This window comes from Brassica napus, chromosome C7 (assembly GCF_020379485.1).
Source record: "Brassica napus cultivar Da-Ae chromosome C7, Da-Ae, whole genome shotgun sequence".
Taxonomy (NCBI): Eukaryota; Viridiplantae; Streptophyta; class Magnoliopsida; order Brassicales; family Brassicaceae; genus Brassica; species Brassica napus.
In genome coordinates this window covers 51603035-51617396 of record NC_063450.1, presented here as the reverse complement: position 1 = coordinate 51617396, position 14362 = coordinate 51603035, and the positions used below count along the sequence as shown (strand labels likewise).

Genomic DNA, 14362 nt, shown 5'->3' with positions numbered 1-14362 from the left:
CATCTTTCACACAAGCAAATAACAACCCAAAGTTATCAAAACCAAAGCTCTAAAACCAGAAGCTCTGATACCACTCTGTTGGGGAAAGTCACACGGCGCAGCGGAAATACTAATGGTCGTGTTCCCCTGACCTTGTGCGAACCTGTGAGGAAAATACTTCGACGATGGCAAGATATCAAAGTTGCGATAACTAAATGAGACACACAATTTTTACGTGGAAAACCTCCTCGATGTGAGAAGGAAAAACCACGGGACCGTAGTCCACTCAAAAATCCACTATATAAATGTTTGTGAGTACAACCACGTCCTCCCTGTTCAACAGCCTGAACAGAACAGAGAGTCTAGCTACAAAGAGCTATCTCCAACACAAACAACAACAACAAGAGAGCAACACAAAGCTTCAAAACCGGCAGCAACCAAACGACCTCAGCTCACAAAGATTCCGGCTTCCAGAAACTAATCCAACAGTACAAATCCAAGATAAACAAGTCGACAATACCTCTGCCAAATTTCAGCTCAATAAGAGAAGATCTCACCGTTAGATTTACCAAACACCCAAGACTGCTCTGCTGAAGAACTATGGCGACCAGCTTCAAGAAAACCCAGACAACAGAAGATCCAACCGTTGAAATCCAAATCCCTTCGGTGAACCTCTAACCCACTGACTGAAGAAGCTTCCCACAAAATATCAGCCCGATCAGGATCCGTTTGACCCTCCAAATCCAGTCTTGAAATCACCTTACGAGTTTTCTCCTTCTCTCTCTTCTTTCTCTCTTTTGTCTCTCTCTCTAAACTCTATTATTGTGAGTCTACAGTGCAAAGGGTCATGAGAATTATTATTATATCTCATGCCCACTTGGTTCTCTCCATCTAGGAGGGACCCAACACGTTCAGCTTTACTTGATGAGAAAATATACGTGATGGGAGGTTGCGATATTGACAAGTACAATGCCAACTGGATTGAGGTATTTGACCTAAAAACTCAGTCCTGGACATCCTTGCCTGGTCCTGGCGCTGATGAATGATGATGAAGAGTTACGTAATCACTTACGCAAAAATAATTACTATTATATAGTTTATGTGTTTGAAGGAAAACTTTACTTAGAGGCAGATGCGAAGGAATACAGTTACGAGCCCAAAAAATGGTGCATGGAAACTTGTAAGAGAGATGTCGAGTGCAATATCAGATTCCATAGAAGTTTCGTGTGAGATTGGGAATTTAAAATACGGTTGCACTGGTTCAGGGCACTTAATGTGGTCTGGCTTTGAGAATGAGGGTATAGAGTGGAGGGAGATCAAGGGTTTGGAAGAACTGCAAGGTTTAAAAACTGGGACTGACTTTGGACTGGTGGGCTGTGGTGGCCAACTCTTAGTTATGTGGGATCCGTATACCGTTTCTCCTTTCAAACGAAGCAACAAAATTCGGTATGCCGAGATTTCTTTAGAATCAAGACGCAATGGACGTGAGATGTGGGGAAAAGTCGAATGTGTTGATGTGCTTACCTTTCCTGTCGAATCATATAAATGGTTTGACTGTGTTGCTGCGTCAGTTTGATGATGTCTGTTACAGATGGTATGAGTTTTTTCTTTTGCTATGAACATGCTGTTTTGTGTTCTTTGAGACTGTCTTTATCCTTTTGTTTTCACTTACAAGTGAAATCATAAGCTAACTTATATATGCATTAATTATTATTGGTAGTTTTGTTTCCAGATGCATGAGTGTATGGTAATTAATTTTTCAGATGAAACTACGATTATAGTGAATTGAGATTACACAGATGTACCTGACTGTGCTAAGAATATAAAAATATTATAAAAAAAAAAACTGAAGATGTATTTCGAGTGATTATACGTCGTAGACATTTGTTACGTCATGTCAAATCTATTAGGTTCAGAATCAAGAGAGACACAAGAACTTTGAAGTCATATAGTGATCTTGCGAGGAGTTTTTTTCTTTAAATCTCTTTCTATTTTGAAAAGATCCAGATTTTAGAAAAATAAATTGTTTCAAAAAGATAACCAGAGTGTAGGGCTTAAGAAGTGTGATGGGACCGTGGAAGAAGCTACGGAGGAGAAGCTGATGGATGCCATGGCGCAAGCAGATTCTACTGGGATGTTTATCTGTCCACATACAGGTGTGGCTCTGACGGCTCTGTTTAAGCTAAATAAAATCTACACAAAACTTTAGAAACTTTTTATAATCCATTTATGGTTTATATTGTTCCTATATAAGTTCCTTAGTACATATTCTTTTCTTGGTCAACTATATACATATAATCATCATAAACCAAATCTAGAATCTATTATAACTTCCACTAGATTTTAACTGCACAACCGTACGGGTATTATTTTTCAGTGGATTTAATTTAAAAATAATTTTTTTTTCAAAAAAATATTTAAAAATGACTATGTTTTTTTAAAACTTTATATGATGTTATTTGCTTATATCAATAGTATAACTTTAAGCAAAATTTTAACATAGTATAACTCATTTGTCATAATTGATTAATATATGGTTTTTATTTATTATTTTATCAATTAATTATAATAGTTTCATTTTATATTTGAAAGATAAATGAATATTTCTTTCTAACAATAATTTTTGTAAATGTATTTTTTAAATAATCAATTTAAATTATTATTATCATTTGAATATAATTATTTTTACATAAATTTTAATTTTCATTTATATCAAAACTAACTATATTTTAGGATAATTTTAATTTAAAATGTTAATTTTTGGATTTTTTTCAAAAAAATTCTAAAAAGATTTTTGAAATATCTTTTTCTATTTTTTTAAGAAAAATATTAAGTTGCATTTCAAATAAAAAAAAAGTAAAGGTATTGAAAGATATTCTAACTAAAATATGTAAAATTTTGATATATTTCTAAGTAATATGTAAAATTTTTCTATCCTTACTATCACTCTTTTCTTTCCCGACATTTTTAACTACCGACCTATCTTTAATCGCTGGAGCCAAATACACCACCACCAATAAACAAAAAAACAGTTTCACCACCATCCCTAGTAATCCAACTATAAACATAAAGAAAGAGCTCCTTAAAAATATACATTATTTTAAATATTATGTTTAATATAATATTACTATTTCTGACATCGTATATTTACTTATTCTAATTTACTCAGTTTCACCACCATCCCTCGTAATCCAACTATAAGAAACATAAAGAAAGAGCCCCTTAAACATGATGATGATGATGATGAGTGGTTAAAAATGTAAAACTATACATTATTTCAAATATTATGTTTAATATAATATTACTATTTCTGATATTGTATATTTACTTATTCTATTTATTTATTTATTTATTTATATTTATTTGTGTATTTTTATATAAAATGGTAATATTATATTATGGAGAAACGAATAATTGATTTTATTAGTCGAACTGTTACTGGTCAAAAATGTAAAACTATACATTATTACAAAGATTATGTTTAATATAATATTACTATATCTTATATTTTATATTTATTTATTTTAATTTTCTTATTTTTGTTTGATTTAACGAGCCAAGTGGCTTCTTTTGTAAGCTAAATTTTATTCTAACATGTACACTTTCTCGAACTTCAACCTTTTTATTAGTAGAGATTATCTCTTAAACAATTATAAATAATTAGTGGTATATACTCCTTCCGTTTCAATTTAATTATCGTTCGAAAGAAAGATTTGTGTTTCAACATAAATGTCGTTTTATGATTTCAGTACAAATTTATTAACAAGGTTTTTTCTGATTAATTATTTTTCTATTACTTTAAATATGGTTAGGTGTATGAGTAGTGATATTTTTATTTTGAAAATGTATAAAATTAAATATTTTCTTGATCTGTGTGCATGAACATAAAACGACAAATAAAGTGAAACAGTTGGAATATTTGTATTGATAAACCTTCGTTTTCCAATAATGTTTTTAAAAGAATGTATAAATAATTAATAGATTTCGTTTGGATACAATTTATGAAGAAAAAAAGAATTATCCCAAATAGGCCTGGGCATTTCGGGTATCGGTTCGGTTCGGTTCTGGTATTTTGGGTTTCAGGTAGTTCGAATAGAGGCTAGATGATCCATTTAGTACTTGACCTATTTTCGGTTCGGTTCGGTTCGGATAGTTTCGGGTTCGGTTCGGTTCGGATAGTAAATGTAGGAACCGGAAAATATCCGGAAAAAGTTTGGTTCTCATTTGGATCCGGTTCGGGTTTGGATAGTTCGGGTAGTTCAGATAATTTGGATAAAATATCGGTTATTTAGGGTAAAATATCAAATAATTAGGATGATTTAGATAAAAATTTTGGATATTTCGGATTATTTTGGATATTTCGGATAAAACTATCCGGATACTTTCGGATACTTTCGGGTAGTTTGGATACTTTATAATAATTTAGTTATCCTCGACTATTTTCAGATATTTTTAATAGAATTTTAAATTAAAAATATATATTTAGTGATGTTATATGTATATATAATTAATATTTTTATATATTCGGGTACCCGTTCGGTTCTCGGTTCGGTTAGTTCGGATATAAAAATATAGGAACCGTTCGGGTATTTGAGGGTATTAGTCCGGTTCCGGTTTCGGGTATTTCGGTTCGGTTCCGGTTCGGTTCTTCGGTTCCGGTTATTTTGCCAGGCCTAATCCCAAACCATCAATCCAGTAAGAATACCAAAAAGTCTTTTTTTTTTTTTTTTTTTTGTTCATCTGTGAATTTTCGTTAACGATAGTTGTAGAAAAGTTATGGTACAAGCAACAATAATACAAACTTCCCAAAAGGCCTTTAAATATGCGTTAACTTATCTACAGGCCTAAACGTGTTTGTTAACCCTATATTATTTTATCATATTCCCTCTCCACAGCCTCAATACTGCAACTTCGGCCGATCATGATCTCCGGCAGAGTTGAACCAACCAAAAAGAAGAAGACGGTTCGTGAGCCACCGTCCATGTTTTCATCACTACCCGACGAAATTGTAGAAAACATTCTTGCCCGTGTCTCAAGATGGAAGTACCCATCGCTCTCTCTTGTCTCAAAGAGATTCCACACTCTCTTATCATCTAAGGAGATCTACAAGATACGATCTCAAATAGAAGCCACTGAAACATGCATCTATGTCTTGTTAAAGTTGCCCGATCACCCAAGTGCGAGCTGTTTTAGCCTTCGGCCGAAACCTAATAATCAAAACCGAACCAAACGGGGAGGGAGGAAAAATAGGTTTAAACGGAACTCGAGTGGATTTTCGGTTGTTCCTATACCTTCCTATTCTACCAACTCTTTTCCCGAATTACTTTGCATGGAAACGTTTGGTTCGGACATGTACATAATCGGTGGACCCGACCAGGAACCATCTTCCTCGGTTCGGATCTTTGACTGTCGGAGTCACACTTCGCGTGATGCCCCTAATATGACCGTGGCACGGGAGGATGCGAGTACAGTTTGAGTCGATGAGAAAATATATGTGATGGGAGGTTGTGATATTGACAAGTACAATGCGAACTGGATTGAGGTATATTTGACCTGAAAACTCAGTCTTGGACATCCTTGCCTGGTCCTGGCGCTGATGATGTAGAGTTACGTAATCACTTACGCAAATATAGTGAATATTTTAAAGTTAATGAGTTCAAAGGGAAACTTTAAGTAGCCACAGATGAGAAGGAATTCTCTTACGAGCCGAACAATGGTACATGGAAATTTGTAAGAGAGACGTCGTCGAGTGCAATAACAGATTCCATGGAAGTTTCGTGTGATATGAGGAATGTAATATACTCTTGCACTGACTCCGGTTACTTAATGTGGTCTGCCTCTGAGACTGAGAATGAGGGTATAGAGTGGAGAGAGATCAAGGGTTTGAGAAAACTGCGTGAGCACCCCACAAGAGGTTTAAAAACTGGGAGTGACGTTGGACTGGTGGTCTCTGGTGGCCAACTTTTAGTTATGTGGGTTCCGTATATCAACCGAAGCAACAAAATTCGGTATGCCAAAGATTTCTTTAGAATCAAGATGCAATGGACGTGAGCTGTGGGGAAAAGTTGAGTGTGTTGATGTGCTTACCTTTCCTGTCGAGTCATATGAATGGTTTGGTTGTGTTGCTGCGTCAGTTTGATGATGTCTGTTACAGATGGTATGAGTTTTTTTTCTTTTGCTTTGAACATGCTGTTTTGTTCTTTGAGACAATCTTCATCCTTTTGTTTTTACTTACAAGTGAAATCATAAGCTACGTAATTTCTTATTCAGATAACTACGACTATAGTGAATTGAGATTATGCAGATTGGAGTAGATCGTAGTGTTTCATTAGTCAATGTCTCGCTCTCGCACATTAGTGTATGAGAGTCTTCTGGGACTCAGCTCCCTTACCGGATTAACAGGAGAGATGGTAATGAGGGAAGGATCCGGAGTTGCGCCCGCAACTTTGGCTATGTGTGCGATGACTCAAAGCTATCAATCTATGGTTGTACCTTTTTTTGCTCAAGTCCTAGTCTGATTATAATTGTAATGATGCCAATTTGGGAAATTTATGATAAAATTGAAATTAAAAAACAAAAGTAGATTGCGCAGAAGCACGTGACTGTGTTAAAAATGTAAAATAAACATGTAATTTCGAGTATACGGAGACATTCGTTATACGCCATGTCAAAAGTTTTTTTTTCTCTAATAGTCTTTCCATTTCAAAAAAGATACATATTTTAGAGAATTTTTTTTTGTTTCAAGCGCTTAAAAAGTGGGATGGGACCGTGGAAGAATCTGCGGAGGAGGAGCTGATGGATGCGATGGCGCAAGCGTTTCAACTGGGATGTTTATCTGTTCACATAGGTGTGGCTTTGACCAAGGAGTGAGGAACCAAGGAGTGATTGCCCCTTGACTGGTCAAACCGTGGTTGTGAGGACTGCTCATGGGTTGAAGTTTACTCAGTGGAAGATTGATTATCACTCGAATGCTATACCTGTGCATGGCTTGCAGATTCTCGAATCCTCCTGTTGAAGTGAAAGCAGATTTTGGAGCTGTCATGGATGTTCTCAAGAGTTGCTTAGGAAGTCAGACACTTTAGGTCATATGAAGAAGCAGACCCTTTTCTTTTCTTTTTGAACTTTTTAGACCGTTTGCTTGTGTACTCTTTCTCAGTTCTGTAATAAAAGTTCTAGAATCCTTTTTAACTAGATTGCCTCTTGGAGAATGCAGAAAACGATAGTAATAAGATTTTCTCCTGTCTTACCTTGTACATAAGAAAGTACATCTCATTTTATTAAGGAACATAAAATGTATGTACAGAGGCAACAATAAATGATTCTGAGGTTACAAAAGCGAAAAAAGAAAACCTGAGACTTATCTATATATCACTACACAACATTACTATCACTCTTTCTTATCTTGCGTTTAACTACCGACCTATCTTAATCGCCGGAGCCAAATACACCACCCATCACCAATAAACAAAAAAAGTCTCACCACCATCCCTAGTAATCAACCTATAAGAAACAGAAAGAAAGAGAACCCCTAAACATGATGATGGTGACTGGTGAGTGGTGAGTGGTTATTCTTTCTGGGGACCAAAACTTGTTTTTCCTTTTACTTATCTTTCTTTGTCGCTAATGGTATAACAGAGGAGGCTGTACAGTAATAAAGACAGTGAGGGTGGGAGCTTATACCATCATCTTTAAGTCTGAAAGATCATCCATGGGTATTTGAAGTCCAAGGAGATCTATATCATTTTCTTGTAAGGCATCGTCATCGATGTTCAACCATGAGCTTAGATCTCCTGCTTGTGCATCGAAATCATCTGGACCACCTAAACCGTCTGGTATCTGCAGGCCAGATAGGTCAAGTGGCTCTGTCTCGTCCAGTGTCTCCAAGTTACTATACTCGCTGTTGTTGCTATCAGTTGGTTTGGACGATGATGTTCTGTTTTGCTCCAGGATACTGACAGAAGGAGAAGAAAACATAGGAGTTGTTTTCAGCCTAGGTTTTGTTTTCGATTTCCGTTCACCCTTGGTGTTATTTGATAGTGCAGGCCGACCCATCTTTTTAGTTCCTCCGCCTCTCGATGATGAAGCCTGTCCTTTTCCATCTCTGTCTCTGTCACTTCTCTTCCCTTTTGTACTGCTTGAAAGTGGTGTCCCACACACATCATCAAGTAGCAACTCTCTCTCCTTCGTTCTATTTAACCACATCGTTTCATCTTTCCCTTCCCGTAAAGTATGTTCAGAAGAATCTGCATAATTCTCCGTGTTCTGCTTAATTCGCAATGCCAATGATGAGCTAGGCTGTGATCCCAACGGTGCTGCCAGAGAAAAAAAAAAAAAAGAAGAAGAGGAGATATTCGTATTAACAGAGAGTTTGTGGGTTCAAAATCATAGTAGACTGTTCGGTAAGGCAAAAAAAAAATAAAAAGTCATACTTGAAGCTGATAAAATATCTTCCTTGTCCGTGGGATTATCTTCAATTTGAGTAAGCCCGGCAACGAGGATGTTCTTGAATGTAGACTCACTAAAGCAGCTTTTGCCTGTTTCTTCGAATTGTCGACATCTTCCAAGCGTCCGTTTCGTGAAAGCAAATGCGGCCTGCTTTGATATCTTGTTAGCTGAACTCTTTCCACTAGCGGAGTGATGCCGCCGACTTGCCTGTAAACAAAATCCATATAAAATTATCACAACATGACCTTGTAATAAACCATTTAGCCAAAAAATAACCTACCTTGCTCTTTTCATATGCCATTTCGATGAGTTTTTCGTAACCAAGCCGATCAAACTCCCTATCAGAAAAAGTCAGATCGCATTTTAAATCATTAAAGGCGTGCAAGAAAATCAGAAGGAAGACAAATTCATACTTCTCCTGAAGTTCTTTCATCTCTAGGGCAGGCGTTAGTAACCGATTCAACATCTCTTTCTTCTTGGAACCCTTAAGTTTTAAGATAGACAACATCACAAAGTTAGCTATCTTGAGAACACAATAGTAGTAAACAAGTAAATCAAAAGCGAAAAAGTAATCATAAGTTGTCAAGTTGTTAAAAGAAAGATAAGAACACGTGAGAAAACATACCACCTCGTAGACAGCCTCCTCTAACGTTTTGATCTCGTCAACTATTCCTTCATCCTCCACGTTTGAGATATTAGCCTGCACGAAAACACATCAATCAACTAAGGAACTATAGAAATCTGAGTCCAGATCCAGGGGAAGTAATACCATAGGTTCCAAGCAAATGCCAATAGATTGAGCTTCCAAATATATCTTCTCATCTATCCCCAAAGTTTCATACTGAATGTCTGAGAAGTCGGCGGATAAGTGATCTGTAAATCTACCATTAACATTGTGGGGTGAGCTATTACCACCCTTGAGCGGGATAACAGACACATCATCGTCTAGCTCATCAAATTCCAGTTTATCACACCTATAACCATTGAACTCCACATGATTCAAAGCACTGAATTCTGACTCAGCATCAGCCCCAAATCCATCAAATTGTAAATCTTCATTTACACTGGCTGAGTCCTCTGAAATCAGAGCTGATAGCAATCTCTGATAAAGGGGCGAAGCTTTAGAATCCACTCTGCTGGTTGTAAGTCCCTCGGGAATTTTTTCACAACCATCGAAGTCTGAAGATGTCCCAACTGGTGTAGTACCCATGGAGGAGAAGTCACCCTGAAAAAGTGAACTGTTATGACGTTTAACTAAAATGAGAAGTCAGCATACTAGAGCTGTAATTATCTTTTACCAAACATTGGAAAGGCCAAACTATGAGGTCTCAAGTGTGAAACTCTATCGTAAGAATTGCAGGAAAATGAATTACCGGCTGTTTCAAGAAACTGATATGTGCATCAGATATAAAGCAAAAATAGCGCTCCATTTGTTTCCAGAAAGAGCTAGGAAAATTCTGAGCTGCATCAAAGAACCAAACGAATTAATCTAATAGATAAGAAAATTTAGATAAAAAGTAAACATATAGGAGAAACCAAATAATTACTTACCTAAGTTTATAGCCGAGTTAACAGCAGCTAGTAGCTCTTCATGCCCATCATCTGAGCCAATAAAGAAAATAAAAGTATTTATAAATAATAGAAAGAAGAACACTAATCCTGCTAAAGAACAAATCTGATTAATTGAACTGACCAAGAAAATCTAGTGTTGTAGCGTTTGCCGATGTATTTCTCTGACGTTTGTAAGCCTTGCGGTCAGAGAGCTTCCTAGTGGGTGGACGACCTACCCTGCTGCAGAGAGCGTATGTTAAAAAACTAGGAGATAAGACTCATGAAACCTAACTACAGGTACTAGAAACAGGGTCCTCTACCTTTCATTCTTGTCAGAACTATTTCTTGCACTGCGAAGTTGTTTTGTTGTTCCATGTCTCATAACTCCCATTGGGTTTACAGACCTTGTTGAACCAAAGCCACGGCCTGTCCTTCCTTGTCTCCTCACACCATCTCCAAGCTCTTCTCCAGAGAAGACAAGCTTGTTTTTTCTCGATTGTAAACCAGTGATGGAGAGCTTACGAACATTCAGAGCAGCTTTAACCTCATCAGATTGCTTTCCCTTGTCTTTAGATTTGATCTCAGGGGGGCTAAATTCTTCACTTCCTGATAAAGCTGTTGTAGACAAGCTATTCTCACCTTTTAATCTCATTCGAGGAGAAGCTGCTGGCGAGCGTCTAGGAAATCCAAAACTTGTTTCACTACAACCAACATCTGACATGTTGTCTGATGAAGGAATGTCGTCATTGCTTGAAACAAATGGGACCAAGCTCGTTCTCCTTGCAACACGGGATATCTTTTTTGGTCTTTGACCGGCCCATTGAGTGACAGGTGGTGATGAAGACCGGTTTGATGTCATACGCTTGCGATTAGGAACCCCAGACAACAATGGAGGTTTGTTTGTACAACCAGAAATATCCCAATCACTTGGAGAAGGAGTGTTATGGACAACCGGAGAAAGTTTCGGCGGAAGCCCTGATCCTGATCTCGGACCACGAACTGTAACATTTATTTTTGGGCTTGAAGAATTGGATTCATCGTGAATATTTGACCTGAAAAGAACCCAGCAGAGAGTAACAAGAACATCAGAAATAATACAGGCAAGAAAAATTGACGAATGTGATCTAGCGAAATATTGGCAGGTGTAGTTAGATTGTAAGTTTGTTAACACATACTTGTTGATAGCCCTGAGATTCACCCTTTCCTTATCTGAGGCAATAGCTCGTTCTCTCTTCTCATTGTACAACGAACTGTGATCTGAATCTCTGGAGGGCAAGGAACCCCCTGCCAAGCCTGTCTGCCGAGAGAGGCTATCAGATCTTCCATATGGTACAGCCCCGTTTACTGCCCCATGCCTACACGAGTATTCCACACAGAAACATTTATCATTAAAAGAGAGTCACAATAACCTTCACTGACAAACGACTGATGAGCTAAAGAAGAGATTGTGCTCAATCAGACAGGCGCTAAACAAAAGATCTTCGGTATAATTTCAGCCACCAACCTAAATTCCATAACCAATCAAATGGATTACAGCAATTGTAGAATCAAGGTAATTTTGTAGGTTTATAAAGGCACTGTTTTTTTCATCTTAGCTTTGTTCTTTTCTACTTGTGTCATTCAATGAATTCTTAAGAAAACAAAAGAAGCTTAAAGAGGAAATTTGGGAAAGAATCAAAATTAATATTGAACCATAAAGTTATGATCTAATACAGTAAGCCATACCTTGACATGTTCGAGTCACCATTCAATCTCAACCTGGAATCACCAGCTGGTTTTGGTATGCCCTGCTTCAAGTCCTGGTAACCATCAACAGCTTTATTTGAAGCCAAACTAGAAGGACCATCTGTTTTTATGCCAGATCGTTTTTTCTTCATTTTCGACTTTTCCCAACCATCAATACCAATTGAAGATCGATCTTCACCCTGAACTGCATTATGATTTGCCAGCCTCATTGTGTCTTTATCCCTATCTACAGCAGCTCGAACAATAGCATTACTTCGAACATCCATCTGAATCACATAATAGCAGAATTAAAATATTTTGAATTTGTACTTACCAATTAGTTAAAGCAATGTGATTAATAATAACTGCCAGAGGGTTTTCTCATTCAGAATCCAAAATTAAAAACAACATCCTGAAGTATGAAAATACTTTATAAGGTCAGAACACAATAAGCAAAGAAGAAAAGAAAAAGCAATTGAGAAACTCTAACAGGACTAATGTTATGTAATATATTCTGGCATGACATTTCACATACATTGAATACTGGAAGCACAATTACCTTACACGAAGAAGTTTCTATAAAATTATTTGCTACTAACAATTCTAGCTTAATTCTATGATAACAGTCCGAATTCTATATTCTCCGATGAAGACTGCATCATGACACAAAAGGTCTGTTCAATAGACATATGAGCCACTATATTTGGTGAAAACAGCTCCACAAGGATAATACACCAAAGCTTATCTTGTCAAACAAAAATCAGGAATTACCATGGAAGTACGTGTCCGCTTATTTATTGCACCACTTTTAGGTCGTTCGTCCACATTTTGCTCGTCAAACTCAAAACAGCCAGGCAGAGTCTGACCTTGAATTCCCATTTTACCTAAACCAGGCCCTAAAGCCAAGCGGTCACTGGAAAACCCTTCCGGTCGAGACCTTTTCTTTGTAGGTACGGTAGGAAAAAACTTGTTAAATACAGAGGACGCTTCGTTGAAAATTTTGACACGCTCCCTGCAACAGCAGAAACCCAATTAGGGAAACAGAACTCCAAAAGTTTGATACAAAGATTGGAGAAACTCTCTTTACTCTATGTGAACAGCATCTACCAACTTATCGTATAAACAAACTACCTGGCCTTCACATTGTTTTCGCGCAGACCAGCCTTCAGTCTTTTAATCTCTTCTGGTACAGGAGACGGAATCAACTTCCCTTTAAGCGTTCTGCTTGGAGATTCATCTCCTTGAATCCCAAGAGCGATATTCACATGACGCTTAAAGTCACCGTGACGAATAATAGACTTGTGATCCGCGGCAACCACCTTCGGATCAAAACGCAAACACTGAAAGAAATTCGTTACGTCGGTTTGTGCTAACGGTGAAGTGCTTCTTCTCAACGCGTTCGGGTGAGAAGAAGATGAGACAGGATGGTGTTCAACCGTCTGGCGGAAGGTACTAGATCTTTCCATCTGTGCAGCAGCTAAGTTGGACCTGTATAACGTAGTCCTATCTGGCCCACCGGAAGAATAATCAAACTTCCCAGGTGCTGACATAATGACATTCCCTTGGCTTTTCGCAAGTCCGCTGTTTTATTTATAAACACTGTACACGAAGTGGCACATGACAAGCGTGAGGAGTTGCTGTACATATATGCTGTCAGAATTATTCAGACGGTGCACCTGAAAACTAATCAACACTTAATCATCACAGCTTATCTGCATTGCCGACTAATCATGAAACTAAAATGCCTCAATTTCAACTAAATCATTCTCCTTAAAATTCGTTTTTTTTTTTCAAACTTCATTGCCACAATAAACTAGAAATAACCAAAAATCCACAGCTTGAAAGTAATCAAAAGCAAACTCAATCACTAACAAACAAACCCTAGAATAAAACTGAATTAAAAAAAAAAATGATATGAACTTCATGAGACGGAGTCAATCATCATCAATAAGCATAGAACCCAACAGAAACGGAACCTTAGAGAACGGATCAAACTTCAGGAGATAGAAGATGAGATAACCAAAACCTCGTTACCTTCGGAATCCAAATGATCAAATCCAAAAATCAGGGGCCTATGAGAGATTGAATCGATTAAATGAGTACGTGAAGAGCTCGAAATTGAAATCGAAATCGAAATCAAACGACGTCCCTGCAGCAGCAGCAGCAGCAGCCATGAGAGGACGGGATCGAGACGAACCGCGCCTTCGTTGGTTTGCTGTTTTTGATCGTGGGAGATTGGTTATTTCGAAATTACGATATTACCCTTTGGATAAACTTAGACGATGGTGACAGTAGGGGTAATCTGGTAAATATGTAGGACTCAAGCCGGCTTGAAAGTAGCCAAATGGCTTTTTTTAAGGAAGAAAGCTGCGACGCTTTTGACGAATGACGATTTTAACTGTTTATAATATAGTCCGAACAGTTGGATAATATCACAGCTTTTATAGTTATCCACATTCATTTAAGTCTAAGATCTTAGATCGAAAACATTTCATCCTTTGATGTCACCTTAATTGCATTCAGATTTGCAAAAAGCAATCTTATATATTAAAACAAAATTCACAACCTTGATTCATGTGTGATTTTTTTTAAAAATGGATCCTCACTAGAAATCAAAATCAGTTATCATTCATTTATTACTAATAATATAGATTAATAATAT

The 14362-nt window shown here is 37.2% G+C and overlaps 1 protein-coding gene and 1 pseudogene across 7 annotated transcripts; one reads left to right on the top strand and one right to left on the bottom strand.

Annotated features, from left to right (window-relative positions):
* Nucleotides 1–4900: 4900 nt before the first annotated feature.
* Nucleotides 4901–7007, top strand: LOC106410349 (annotated as a pseudogene).
* Nucleotides 7008–7234: 227 nt separating this feature from the next.
* Nucleotides 7235–14065, bottom strand: LOC106410725. 7 transcript variants are annotated; one of them, XM_048763230.1, is made up of 15 exons: nucleotides 13735–14062; nucleotides 12832–13376; nucleotides 12472–12712; nucleotides 11701–11987; nucleotides 11151–11330; nucleotides 10296–11027; nucleotides 10118–10215; nucleotides 9976–10026; nucleotides 9798–9886; nucleotides 9194–9649; nucleotides 9053–9124; nucleotides 8838–8908; nucleotides 8705–8762; nucleotides 8409–8631; nucleotides 7235–8291 (listed from the first exon to the last, which is right to left on the bottom strand). In XM_048763230.1, the coding sequence occupies exons 2-15, from the start codon at nucleotides 13248–13250 to the stop codon at nucleotides 7654–7656; spliced, it is 3615 nt and encodes a 1204-aa protein (XP_048619187.1). In that variant the 5' UTR covers nucleotides 13251–13376; nucleotides 13735–14062; the 3' UTR covers nucleotides 7235–7653. The 7 variants fall into 7 exon arrangements, with proteins under 7 accessions (XP_048619187.1, XP_048619185.1, XP_048619186.1 ...); XM_048763228.1 differs by having other exon boundaries at nucleotides 9050–9124; nucleotides 13735–14060; XM_048763229.1 differs by having other exon boundaries at nucleotides 9050–9124; nucleotides 10118–10212; nucleotides 12832–13299; nucleotides 13735–14060.
* Between the last annotated feature and the right edge of the window lie 297 nt (nucleotides 14066–14362).